The sequence below is a fragment of the Oratosquilla oratoria genome, chromosome 19 (assembly GCF_046742065.1).
Source record: "Oratosquilla oratoria isolate Oo_2021 chromosome 19, ASM4674206v1, whole genome shotgun sequence".
Taxonomy (NCBI): domain Eukaryota; kingdom Metazoa; phylum Arthropoda; class Malacostraca; order Stomatopoda; family Squillidae; genus Oratosquilla; species Oratosquilla oratoria.
In genome coordinates this window covers 39,937,843-39,951,623 of record NC_134795.1, presented here as the reverse complement: position 1 = coordinate 39,951,623, position 13,781 = coordinate 39,937,843, and the positions used below count along the sequence as shown (strand labels likewise).

General features: G+C 40.0%; 1 protein-coding gene and 1 pseudogene across 6 annotated transcripts in view; both read left to right on the top strand.

The window, feature by feature from the left end:
- Nucleotides 1–1,796: 1,796 nt before the first annotated feature.
- LOC143035600 (uncharacterized) lies at nucleotides 1,797–3,368 on the top strand (annotated as a pseudogene).
- Nucleotides 3,369–4,328: 960 nt separating this feature from the next.
- Mms19 (MMS19 nucleotide excision repair protein) overlaps nucleotides 4,329–13,781 on the top strand; it is a 514,253-nt gene continuing 504,800 nt past the window's right edge. For 3 of the 6 annotated variants that reach the window (XR_012967332.1, XM_076202916.1, XM_076202918.1), the window contains exon 1: nucleotides 4,329–4,720. Coding sequence is in view for 3 of the 6 variants with exons in the window: in XM_076202916.1 (XP_076059031.1) it covers nucleotides 4,588–4,720 (133 nt within the window). In the remaining 3 variants the exon portion in view is untranslated. The remainder of the gene's footprint in view (nucleotides 4,721–13,781) is intronic. The other 3 variants (XM_076202915.1, XM_076202917.1, XM_076202913.1) reach the window with 2 other exon arrangements.

Sequence of the window (13,781 nt, the reverse complement as noted above, 5' to 3'; positions counted from 1 at the left end):
ATGTATGGTGGAAGAAGAAGAGGAAGAGGAGTTTGATATCGCCGAACATCGCATTGTAAAGCCTTACCAGTTCGAACCGATAATAGGACAGCCCGTTTCTTTGTCGGAATACAGTGCAAATGAAGATGAAGAAAGTGGTGAACAAAATAGCGAAGAAGAAGGGGAAAGCGATTTGTCAGATTCAGAACCCGAGACCACGGGGGAGGAGACGGAATTCGACGGCGACGTTGATTTAGACGGTGCCGAGAATCAAGATGGGCCTACCACCCCTCCTAGACGCAAACGCAAAAGATCTGACCAGTCTCATAGGATTGGGAATACCAACTGGTAAGAAATTCAGTGCATTATTCCTTATTTAGGCTATCATTGCAAGCATGGGATGGGGTCCTTTGTTTTTAAGTAGACGATTTAGGCCCCTATTTCGATTGTAGTCCAGGCCTACATGATGGTATAAGCCTACCAATAAATTTTTGCTCTTTTTTCCAAACTTTTAATTTCAGAAGATTGAGGACATAAGCCTGGGGCCAGCCTCTGCACCGAGGTCCTTCCAAGTCCAGCTCAACCTTTTATTTCATTTGTAGATAAATAAAAAAAAATATTTCCAGGTGTACATGCGGACACTGCCTACCCATGCAAACAGCGAAATAAAGTGTTTGTTGCAATGAGATGCAGCAGGTCGCAGAGAAATTAGATGAAAAGGGTAACTGCATTATAGACCATGAAGGATTTCAAGTAAATTGCTTAAATGAGCATGTGCTGGAAACAAGTTTCTGGGAATTTCTGCAGAAGCATGGGCCCATAGGTGATGAAGAACCAATGCATGAGTAAGAATCATTTGTCAGTCTCTCTCTAAAATTCCAAGCATGGGGGGAAAAATAAATGATATGAATTGCCTTGTGGCCATTTCTTCCTGCAAGATCGAGATTATTCATTTAAAATACGACACACGACTGACAATGCAAAATTTGGCAAAAACAGTTGTTTGTCTTCATCTCATTGCGTCGTCTGCTGTTCGAAACAACCCGCCCGTGCGCTTCGGGAACGTTCGGGGAATTCCGCGTTCGTGACGTCACAGTTGCCAAACAATATTGTTATTCTGAGAGTGCATCGTATCGCCTTTGCATTGTCAGTCGTGTGTCGTATTTTAAATGAATAATCTCGATCTTGCAGGAAGAAATGGCCACAAGGCAATTCATATCATTTATTTTTCCCCCCATGCTTGGAATTTTAGAGAGAGACTGACAAATGATTCTTATACCATCATGTAGGCCTGGACTACAATCGAAATAGGGGCCTAAATCGTCTACTTAAAAACAAAGGACCCCATCCCATGCTTGCAATGATAGCCTAAATAAGGAATAATGCACTGAATTTCTTACCAGTTGGTATTCCCAATCCTATGAGACTGGTCAGATCTTTTGCGTTTGCGTCTAGGAGGGGTGGTAGGCCCATCTTGATTCTCGGCACCGTCTAAATCAACGTCGCCGTCGAATTCCGTCTCCTCCCCCGTGGTCTCGGGTTCTGAATCTGACAAATCGCTTTCCCCTTCTTCTTCGCTATTTTGTTCACCACTTTCTTCATCTTCATTTGCACTGTATTCCGACAAAGAAACGGGCTGTCCTATTATCGGTTCGAACTGGTAAGGCTTTACAATGCGATGTTCGGCGATATCAAACTCCTCTTCCTCTTCTTCTTCCACCATACATACTATCCTTCCGAATTGGAATGCACAATGAGCCATTTTTGCGAACAAGTTTGGATTAAAAACGAACATGAAGATGAATAACTCGATTGGAATGACTGAGCTGAAGTACAGCGTGTGTCTCTTTGTCCGATTGTTTGGCAACTGTGACGTCACCGCCGGTTCACCTAGCGGCGATTACTGGTACTAATTACAAATCGACTAGAACATCTCGACTTCGGAAAAGTGGTATGTGAGGCGAAATTAAAAGTGAATTTTCTGAATAAATTCTTCTGTAACAGGTAAAAACTTTATTTGTATGCTTTTAAAAAGTACTTTTTCGAGCAATACGATGATTTTTAGCGAATGGTATATCTGTTGATATCTGACCTTTAAATGTGAGGTGGGTGGGTAGGTGTGGGCTTAGAGAAGTGGGGAGGGGGGAAGGGGAATTGGTGCTAGCGACGAAGGAAGTGGGAGACTGGTCATATATGAAAAAGAAGGAGCATCCTTAGGTTGCGTGTACACCAAGCGAATTGAATCAATCCAATTCATGAAAAGTCAACACGATTCATGAATAGTGTTGATTCGCCTCATTAGTTTCAATGTAACCGTTTTCACCAGGCGAATCAATTAAACGCAGCTTTACATTCGTATGATTTTATGTTTTTTTAGCCTGTATATGCTGAAATGTCTCCTGGGCATCTTATACAGCAATGCTGAATAATATAAATGGCTAGCCTATAGATCCAACTCGGCCCATTCAATGTAACCAACTCGGCCCATAACCATCTCGGCCCATTCAATGTAACCAACTCGGCCCATAACCATCTCGGCCCATTCAATGTAACCAACTCGGCCCATAACCATCTCGGCCCATTCAATGTAACCAACTCGGCCCATAACCATCTCGGCCCATTCAATGTAACCAACTCGGCCCATAACCATCTCGGCCCATTCAATGTAACCAACTCGGCCCATAACCATCTCGGCCCATTCAATGTAACCAACTCGGCCCATTTTTTATAGCCAACTCGGTCCATTTAGTATAGTAGTATTTGTTCGTCATCTCAAAGAGGGAGTGACAAGTTAACTGGCAGTTTGGGCTATTCATATACAATAAAACGGAAAACAAGTGTTGCAGCTCACTGGAGATGTGTTGTGAGGAATAAAAGAGTAACATGCGATGATGCGAGGCTAAAATAAAAGAAATGGACGGCATATATGAAAGAGGTACCAATCAACATTGCCATCCTCTAGAGTCCTGCCCGTTAATTGCAAGCAAAATTTCGTCTACGATCAAGAAAAAGGCCATGGAGGAAGTGTTTCGGTCTGCTGCAGACATCGTTGATGAGGTCTTGTGTGATGAAGTAGACCCAATAAGCCTCTACTCTCGTTACAAAACCTTGCCAGGCAAGGAAATCGTAAGCGGAGGGCTGCACGTCCTGCAGAACCATTAGATTTGAGTTTTGAGTTAAGTGAAACACACATTCCTGAAAACTTCCTGCAATACGATATTACTGTTGGTGATAGACGACATTTGATGTTATCCACACAGGAGCAACTGTCCCTGCTCAGGAGGGCAAAGCATTGGTATGTCGATGCTACTTTTAAAGTTGTACGACACCCATTCACACAATTATTCAGCATTCATACATTTGTGCATTGTGATAACAACCTTAATTAAACAAGTGCCGCTGTTGTTTGTAATGATGTCAGGAAAGAGGCACAAGAATTACAAGAAAGTGTTTGGCAAGATTAAAGACCTTCTGCGTGAACTAAAAGTTGAAGCTCTAACCATCGATTTTGAGCAGTGTCTGGCGTGCAGTTGCAGAAATCATGCCTCATGTACCTATGAATGGTTGCAGCTTACAGGTGTCATACACAAATGACGCCGGTATGCACAAATACCTCAGAAAAGTTATGTCATAACCCTACGTACCTGCTGAGCATATTGAAGAATTATTCGTAAAATTTTGCAGTAAAATAAATGGATGTCAAGCACTTATTGATCTTTTGAATTACATATAAGGAATACGTGGATCGACTCGACTATTTGGCCTCCTACGTGGTGTACTTTTTTTCTCTCTTTTTCCTCAACGCTCATTTCCTTTGATTATTTTTAATCTACATCAAATTGTATTCTTATTTACATATTTTTTTATATATGCTATGAATAAAAGTATTTTAATAACTTTCGTAGTTTCTGTCCAAGCTACTTTTCCAATGGGCTGAGTTGGTATGCAATGGACCGAGTTGGTTATGGGCCGAGGTGGCGATGGGCCGAGATGGACCCAAAGCACATAAATGAATATGAAAAACTCAAGATTACAGAGGTTTGCTTTTTGTGACTAATAGCTTTCTCCATTTCTGCTCTTGAACTTGATTATTTAGGTATATTTTTATACCCTCGTTAAAACTATGTGCGTTATTAGGATGGGGATGTTCAACGTATGAGTATTACATTCCCTATTTTCATTGTCACTGCCAACCAAGTTTCAACCCTAGAGCTTTCTAAATTATTTTTTTCTCTTGTTTATCATATGACTGCCCGTTGGAACTCTGCATGTTTATGCGACGAAAATAACATTACAAGTTAATTTTCTGACAGGCTGAAGTCTAAGAAACGCATCTTGCGATTTCATGTTCATTGCATATGGTGTACTATTGTAATAAGCCACAGTCATCCTTATTGTGATATGTAGTAAATTGGGCCACCAACTTTTTATATGGTGCATCTTATTTGAAACACGGATCATGCAAGTTTCTATATGACGGACATTCAACGAACACGTTCAAATATTGTATGATATATGTGATGGTACCATGGTTTCATATATATAGGGGATCATCCTTGAGCTTTGGAAGGGTTGAATTTAAGCGGTGCAGAAAGTAGCGACACTTCAATGCACGCGAAGAATCTAAACATACCCGCACGGAGAGTAAACATGTCAACAAATGCTGAAATTTCTCGGGGATTGTCAAATATACCTGAAAGTACTGGGAATTCGGAAGACTTGATTTTAGAAGTTGTTCAAGGTAAGTGTATCCTTGGAGTTATCTAAGTAATATAAATCTGGGGTACGGGAATGTGAATGGAAAACAGCAAGTTGATTACTAGGCATGTGACATTCAATAGCGTTATTCAATGAATTTGTTACGATTGTGGCAGGTATTAATAATAATAGCTTTATTTGGCAATGAATCAATATACATGAAGTGCAGATAATGACATAACATAATTCAAATTTATAGTATATAATTTTATCGTGTGGACTGGATTCGGTATTTTCAATTTGTTTTCAGTGTTGCTCATGATTGAGTTCTTGGTGATCGTTTGTCATTACCATATTTTTTTTTTATAATTTGGAGGTAGACAGTTTAAAAAAAATATTGTTTATTTTGTTGATTTTAATAATCATGGATTTGGACAGTTCATTTCTTAGAAGTATTGTAATGATTTAATACGACAAAAAGTGTTGGATACCAAGAAAAAAAGATAAAAGATTTCCAGAAATTAATCATAATTACTGTGTATGAGTGTGTGTGTATTTACAAAATATTTTACCTTGTTGGAATATACAGAAAAGGACCAACACTCGTTGAGTTCAGTCTCCTACTTCTCAATTTATCATACCTAACCTAAAGTTCATGTATGGTTTCAGTAAGTTTATTTGGCATTGCATCAATATACCTGAAGTGCAGATAATGAAAAGAACACATAGTTTAAAATAATTACAATTGCCGAGGATAACACAAAAAAGCATGTAAACTTATTTCCATTGTGGTCCTCGTTTCAACTTGATTTTTATCCTTAATTTCCAGTTTCCTTATTTAGATTTGAATTAATGTATTCTTCCAGCTTGGGCTATATCACCTAAGCTTTTCCAAATATTTGTACATCTATACGTACATACATACATACATATACCAAAGGCTTTCCCTCTACACGGGGGGTAGCCAAAAAGAAAAAAGGCATAGAAACCACTCCACCCATTCCATTTCCGATATATTCCACTCCCCTCCACCCTCCTCCCTCCCTCTTATCTTGGCACCTGTAGACATGTAGTCTATAATTTGTTCTCGTGACCTCCTGAAGCCCTCCTATCCTTAATGAAAGATCTCTTCTATCGGTGTAATATATCTCCTTTAGTGACCTGAGTACTGAAATCCTATCACCTCATTCTCTTCAATGTTTCAAAGTTGGCACACCCAGGGCTGTCTTTCCTCATATATAGTTCGGTTGATTATATCCTTCACTCTGTGCGGGTACCATACCACTGATGCATATTCCAGTCTTAGGCAGATCAGGGTTTTGATGTTTTTTTTTTTTTTTTATCATCTCTTCATCCATAAAGTAGAAAGCCACTTTATTTTTCTACAGCAGTCTGTATGTCTCACTTGGAACCCTTCTGATGTGTCTATCAGGTGACGGGTTGTTTTCCATCAACACTCCCAAATTTTCCTCCTTTTTGCTTTTGTAGTGGGTTCACTTCCCAAGGAATAGTTTAAGGATGATCTTTTGCAGCTATTGCCCACTTCACTCTTCTCATGATTTTTACATCATCTGCAAACACATTGACATAGCTTGTTGTACTTTCCATCATGTCGTTTACATATATAAGAAACATTATAGGCACAGGACCTTGTGGAACTCTACTGGTCACTGCTCTCCATCCAGATATCTTATCCTTTACTAGTGTTCTCATGTACCTTCCCATCAAGATTTCTTTCATCCATTCAAATAATTTCTCTCTTCTAAAACTTCATTTCTGCCCACTTCTATTTCCTCAAAAAAAAAAAAAGCTCGGTGAAGACCGATTTGAAACTTCTGTTCATTATTTCTGCCTGAATTGAAGCTTCCTCAAAGATCTCATCACCCACTATTAGCTTGGTGGTTCTTTCCTAATGAGGAGGTGAGGAGGAGAACAGGGGTGGAAAGGGAGCTGGGAGATAGGGTTGATGAAAGAGTATTAGGATGGTTTGGACACATGGAAAGAATGAGTGAAGAAAGGCTAGTAAAGGAGGTATGGAAGGCAGATGTGGAGGGAGTAAACATGAGGGGACGTCCTAGGATGAGATGGATGGATGGGGTGAAGGGGGCTTTGGGGAAGAGGGGAATGTCTGTTGAGGAAGGATGGGAGAGGCCAGAAGACAGATATTAAAAAAAAATACATTTATTTACATTGTTCTTTTACTTATTAATAGATATTAATTCGCTTTAATAATAAACACATCCACATATCTATATATTGTAAATTCTATCAGTATAGAGTAAATCCAATCATTATACATCAGTTATAATCATCACAGCATTACCAGTTATCTAATTCATCATCTGATACTTTTACGACGGAGTTGTGAATGGCCGCGTTCAGTGTTGGTGGCTGAGAGGGTGCATTCACCTCTACACTCGAGTTTTCTTTCACTAAATTTTGTACCAACTTTCATAAAATATATGATGTCTCTGCTTAGAATTTTTTCCTCTTTCTTTGTGCACTGTTTTTCAAATTTCACAAACACTGCTAGACCCTTCGCTGCATCCTTTCATGACACTTTCATCTCAGGGTCGTCTTCTTCACTATCTGCCTCTGTCGTTTTCGCGTGTTCATCGGGAAGTGATTGTAAAATTTCATTATCACTAAGTGAGAATGTTGCTGCTCGGTCACTGTCCATATCTACACACACTTGTATCGCTTCGTCACTAATGCAAAGTTTAGCGCGATAACCCATCTTTCAATTCTTTCACCACCGATTCTTTCTTGCGAATGGAAAACCCTCAAATTTCTTATTCCCTTCCTGATCTTCAAACATTATTTGCGGATATGATTTTCTCTAACATCGCATTAGAGTTTGTTGTTTTTCATCCTCCCAAGCTAGCAATTCCATCTTTAACATTAAGCCCACGTTGGAATTCGGAAATGCTACCGTCCTCAAAATAAACTAGTTTGCGTATAGAACTTTTCCGATAATTCTTTTTTAAGTTTTGAATCACTCCTTGATCCATGGGCTGGATCACACTTGTTACGTTCGGCGGTAAAAACACAATAAAAATGTTTCCATTGCTCAGTTCCTCACCTTTATTGTTGTCGAGTAGGAGAATAAATTTGCTGTCCTCTAGAAGTCTTTTTTTTTTTTTAATTTTCTTTCACTGATGGGACAAACACATGCTTGAGCCAGTTCATGAATGTTTCTGAGTCCATCCATGGGTTATTTTGTGGGCGATAATCCACTGGCAAGTATATTAGATTTTTAAAACAACGTGGCTTCCGGTATTTTCTAACGACACACAGTTTGACTTTATGGGTCCCTGCCATGTTCGTACACAGTCACACCATCAGTCTATCCTTGCTTTGTTTGAATCTTTTGGTGGTTTCCTCTGCTTCACTGGCTAGTGTAGATGTCGGTAAACAGTGGTAGAACAGGCTGGTCTCGTCAACGTTGTAGATCTGTTCCGATTTCAGATCGTCCTCGGCAACCAATTTTGCAAACCTATGACAGAAAGGAGGAAAGAAAAGTTAAGAAAATATATATATATATATATATATAAATGCACTATGCATCCGTGTATGCGAGAAATAAATTGAGATATGAGATGCGAATCTTTACCATGTAGGCACAGATTAATTAACGTACCTGTCTATAAACTCCTCTGCAAAAGGTGAATCAGCAGATTTTGCTTCCCCAAACACATCAAGATGACGTATTCTATGGCGATTCGTGAATCTTTTAAGTTATCCATCTGAGAATTGGCACGATTCTCCAATTGACATCTTTTCAGCAAAATCTTTGGCTTTTTCTTGCAGCGTTGGGCCTAATATAGCTACACCTTCAGACTTTTTAAGACAAAACCACTCGTACAACACTTTGTCCAGCATTTCCACACGTTTATGTTGTAGCGTGTGGCGACTTTCTCCAGCTTCAGGCGTGTCACTCAACTTCGCAAACTCTCTTACTTTTTTGGATTGGGCCTTGATATCGTAAATGGTAGACGACCCAATGCCGTATTCTTCCTTTAGTATTTTTCTATTTTCGCCTTTCTTCAATCTTCTGCATATATCCACCTTCTGCTTAAGTGAAAGCACCACACTTTCCTCTTCTCAACTTTGGGTATGATAAAATAGAGTTGGCTAACATGTGCACGGAGGTGGCTAACACGTGGCGGGAGAAGTGAATGGGACTGAGAAGCCCTGGTGGCGGCGAGAGCAACTACAACCACGCGCAGGGATTTTAAACACGCGGGATTTTTTTTTTTTTTTTTTTTTTTTTTTTTTTTTTAACTATCTTTATCACAATTTTTCTATTTTCGTGAAAAATATGCCGGTTATTTGAAGTGCCGGATACAAGAAGGCCGGATACCAGGGCTTTTACTGTATAATGTAAATTGGATTCATCTGTTCCAGACCCACAGATGATTGCTTATTTACACCTTTGTAATAATATTTTAAGCATAAAATACATAAAGACTACTAAAAACAATAAATATATAGTACTGTACATGAAATAGATAAAAATTTAACTGCACTTTACCTGTACTGAGGTGAGCTGATGGCATAAGTGGAAGGTGGAGAGGAGGAGGAGGGATGTTGATGTTACTGTTTGGAAGGGGAGTCACCTTCAATATAAACATCAGGTAACATCCCTATAGGTGTTTTCTCTCTTTCTGGTGTTCTTTCTTTTTTCTGTCTTTTTGCACTAGAAGAATCTTGGGATTCTTTCTTTAAAGATATTGGTACTATATTTGTTCTTTTCCAATCTTCTGGAACTTTTCCTTCTTTCAATGAACTGCTTATTAGACTATGTATTTTGTCTGTTAGTTCATTCCTGCATTCTCTCAAAATCCAATTTACCATTTCATCTGGACCATGTGATTTTCTGACATCAAGATTACTCAAGTGATTCATTATTTCTTTCCTTGTTACTTCTATCTCTTCCATATTGGGGACTTTCTCCTCCCACTTGACATATCTAAGTTGTATGTTCTCTATCATAATTTCTGCCATTTCTATTTCCTCTGTGTATTCAACTCCTTGTTGTAGTTTCACTAGTTCTTGTTTGTTTTTCAGTTTGTTGTATACAAATCTATAAAGTAGTTTTGGTTAATCTTTATGTTTTTCTATGACATCCTTTTCGTATTTTCTCTTTTCTTCTCTCTTTTCTTCTCAGCACACTTGTACATATTCATTTCTATAACTAGTATATATTTTCCATTTTTCAGGTTTTTTGTCTTTCTTCCATTTTATCCAAGCTTTATCCCTTTTATCTTTTAACTCGGTACATCTTTTGTTGTACCAACACTTTACATATCCTTTTTCTTGTTTTTGTCTTGGAATATACTTTTCCACTCCTTTATAAATTTTTGTCAAAATTTTCCATTTCTACTGTTGTTTCCTCCTTGTGTATCCTTTCCCAGTCTGCTTTTTGAAAGAATTCTCATATTTTATCAAAATTCCATACATCAATCTTCCCTTTATTGTTAATTTTTTTTCCATGTATTTTTCCTCATTTAGTTCCAGTTCAAACAATATGTGGTCTCTTTTACTTATTGGTGTCTTATATTCAATCTTGTCCACTATTTCAGGTTCTGATGTGATTATTAGGTCTAGTCTTGATGGTTTTTCCTCATTTCTATACCTAGTATTCTCTTGTATCCATTGTGTCATTGTATGTTCTATAATCATATCAAGTAGTACATTTCCCCATAGGTCGTCTCCCCCATTGGCTGTCATATCTTCCCAGCAGATTTCTTTACAATTAAAGTCAACCATTATAACTATTCTTGCTCCATCTTCTATTACCTTATTTAGTGTTATCCTTGTGTCTTCTAACATATTCTTGTGTTCTCTCTTCCCACAAAGCCATTTTAGGAGGCACATAATTTACCACACACTTCCTGCTCTTCTTGTCCCTGTCCTCTATTTCCATCATAATCATCTCTATTCTTTCCATATGTAACATTCCTCACATTTATATCCTTCTTAGAACATAACTCCACCCCCTTGTTTTACTTCTCTGTTTCTAATCCAATAATTATATACACCATGTCCCACACTTGGATGGTAATGGACCTTTCAATTTTGTCTCTACAATCCCCATTATGTCCCATTCTTTTTCCTTCAGGTAATCATTCAGTCCATTCAAGCCTGTTATTAAGCCATCTATATTTGTGTAAGACACTTTTAATTTTCTGTTACCTCCATCCTGTTTTCTGTTTCCCTTCCATTTTTCTCTCCCATGAACCATTTCCTCACTTTCATATCCACCACTCTCCAATAGAATTTCCCTTTGTCTGACTGTTCTGTTCTCGTTTTTTCCTTAGCTTCTATTTTTTTGTTTTCTCTTCCTCTCTTTCCTCTTTATTCATCTCTCTTTGTTTCGAAGAATACAAACTCTTTGGTACTCCTTACAATAGGATACTTCGTGTAGCGTAAGATTCCTACTGCTAAACACTGTGTGTTTTTAAAATCCTCACTCTGTGGGTCTGGGCAACACTTATCCTCAGTAAGGGGCCCTATTGGGGCAAGGGGGCCCTTCCCATCCACCACAAGTCTCACACATTATACTGCATTCTCTTCACGGTAGCCAAATGGTCAACATCTCTCAACAATACCTGCTCCAATTTAGTTTATATATCTCTTATTGGAACAATAGTGAAACATTACTTAATCAACGACTCCGAGACGCTGTACAGTATTGCCGTTTGTGTTGTAATGAAAATCAGGCAACCGTCTTCGATCATCTCTAGCTGTTTTCCAGAATGCTAAGGAGCTCGTCGTCCTTACATTTCATCGGTGTCTATCTACATCCTGTACATCAGTGTTTATCAACGACATCCTGTGCCCTGGAATTTCTTGAATGCCCTCTTCCTATCCTTTATTATTTCCTTAACTGCCACCGGGTATCCTACCCTTTACTGTAAGTATGGAATCTGGTTTTAGTGTTGTTGTTCAAGATAGGTTGTGTGTCTTTGCTGAAGGGAAATATCCCTGCCTCACTCCTCTCCCTCCAGCACAAGCGGACCCACATATTTGGTGTATCAAGTGTAGAGGTCTAAAATGTTCACCTTCATCCCCATGTGAGATGTGCACTCAATGGTGGTCAGTGTACTTTCATGATCACAAGAAAGGGCATGGAGGGAAAAAGGTGCACAAGCACAGAAAATGGCTTCCACCTTCACCCCCCAAAAACAAGAGAAGGCATACTACGACTTCAGAGGAGACGAGCAATTCTCTCCCTCCTCCAAAGCGTAGTAGACAGGAAGGTTGTACAACGCCCACCTCGAGTCAATCTCAGGCCAAGTTGTCTTGTATTCCTTCAACCAGGGCGGTTAGCTTAGACGGACATGCGCCTCCGGCCACCTCTAGCTACCGCTTCTGTACGAGTTTTTTCCCGGATGAGGTCACTTGCAGTTCGCCCTCAACTTTCTGAATTTATAAACCAGCGCGGTTAGCTTAGACGGACATGTGCCTCCGGCCACCTCTAGCTACCGCTCCTGTACGAGTTTTTTCCCGGATGCGGTCGCTTGCGGTTCGCCCTCAACCCTTCCTGGAAGCTCGACTCCAAGATGGACAAAGAACCCGGGTTCGAAGAAAAAGAGCGTCTTAGCCTCTTCTTCTAATCAGGAATCCTAAAGTCCACCTAAAACCCATCATAGGAAGAGCCGGGTGATCAACGGAGACCTTGCCATGCTCGTTGATCAGGAGGACCAAGGTAAACCTACGTGAGCGTTACTTGCAAGTAAAACCACCTCGACCAGAAGAGAGAACCACCCCTTAGGGTCCCCCGGACTATCCGAACCCAATCAGGACTCTCCAAGTGGGCATTTCCAGGAACTTCTCCCCACTATCCTCTTCACTCCGGGGCACATCGCACATCTGGCAGCATTAGCTGCCCAACGTGCGATGTTGCGTCATAATCGCATTATAAAAAATAAATTCAGTGCTCAATTGTTCATTCTCTTTCACCCGTGAATTTTGATAACCATAGAAAATATGATGAAGCCAGTTTAGAGAGAATGGAGATTATGTAGGTACGACTACAATAAATATAATCAAGATGCCGACATCGGCATCATCGCGTACCCACTTGCTCCTCATGCCACCTACGTAGGCGTATGGAAGTGGCTATCTATTCCCTCTTTAACACAATGAGAGAACAGATGATGGATGAGCAACATGAATTCATCCGGGAAACTCAAGAAAAGTTGCTGTTGAACTCGGAAGTTCAAAAGGATTCAACACCCAAAAGAGCTTCCCTAGAACATGTTCCAGTTGATCGGAACTCCTCCGAACCGATCAGTGACGATGATGGAGATGTGGTGTTTCTCGTTGACCGAGCAAACTCCAGCTACGACGACGACGACGTCCACAGCACCATAGATGAGAAGGCAAGTTACCAAACCTCGCAGGATTCCCAGTCAGAATCCCCGATGGTTGTTAACCCCTTCCATACGGTGCCACATACGTAGGCGTCATGAGGAGCAAGTGGATATGCGAGGCTGCCATATCGGCGTCTTGATTATATTTATTGTAGTCGCCCCTGCATTTTGACATTCTCTATAAACTGCCCTTAATCACATTCTCTATGGTTTTCAAAATTCACGGGTGAAAGAGAGAATGATCGATATAAGCGGTGACTATATTTTATGATGCGAGTATTATTACGACACGTTGTACGGCTGGCAATGGCTGCTGCCCGCGAGATTTAAGGCCCGTACTGAAGAGGTTAAACCCTCCTTCTCAGAGATCCTCGCTAAAGTTAGGAGAGCGAATCAACTGGACCCACAAGAAGAAGACAGCCACGTTCAAGTCAGAAATCTTCAAGACGCAACTCGCAGAAAACAAAACCACCTCCAATCCAACTCCCATGGAGTACACAGACTGTAAGAGCCATGAGCCAGGCCTCCGACGCCCTCACAAAAAGGACAACCGAGAAAGCGTTTTGGCTCTCTGTTCCAGTGGAAAATCAAAAACATTTATACACCCCATCAGGGACAAGCCTCAAAGAAGCCTCAATCCCACTTAGGTTACCAGAGCTTGTCAAAGCGGATGTGGATTCACTACTCGGAACAAGCGTAATCCTTTCTGGCAGATAATCCAGG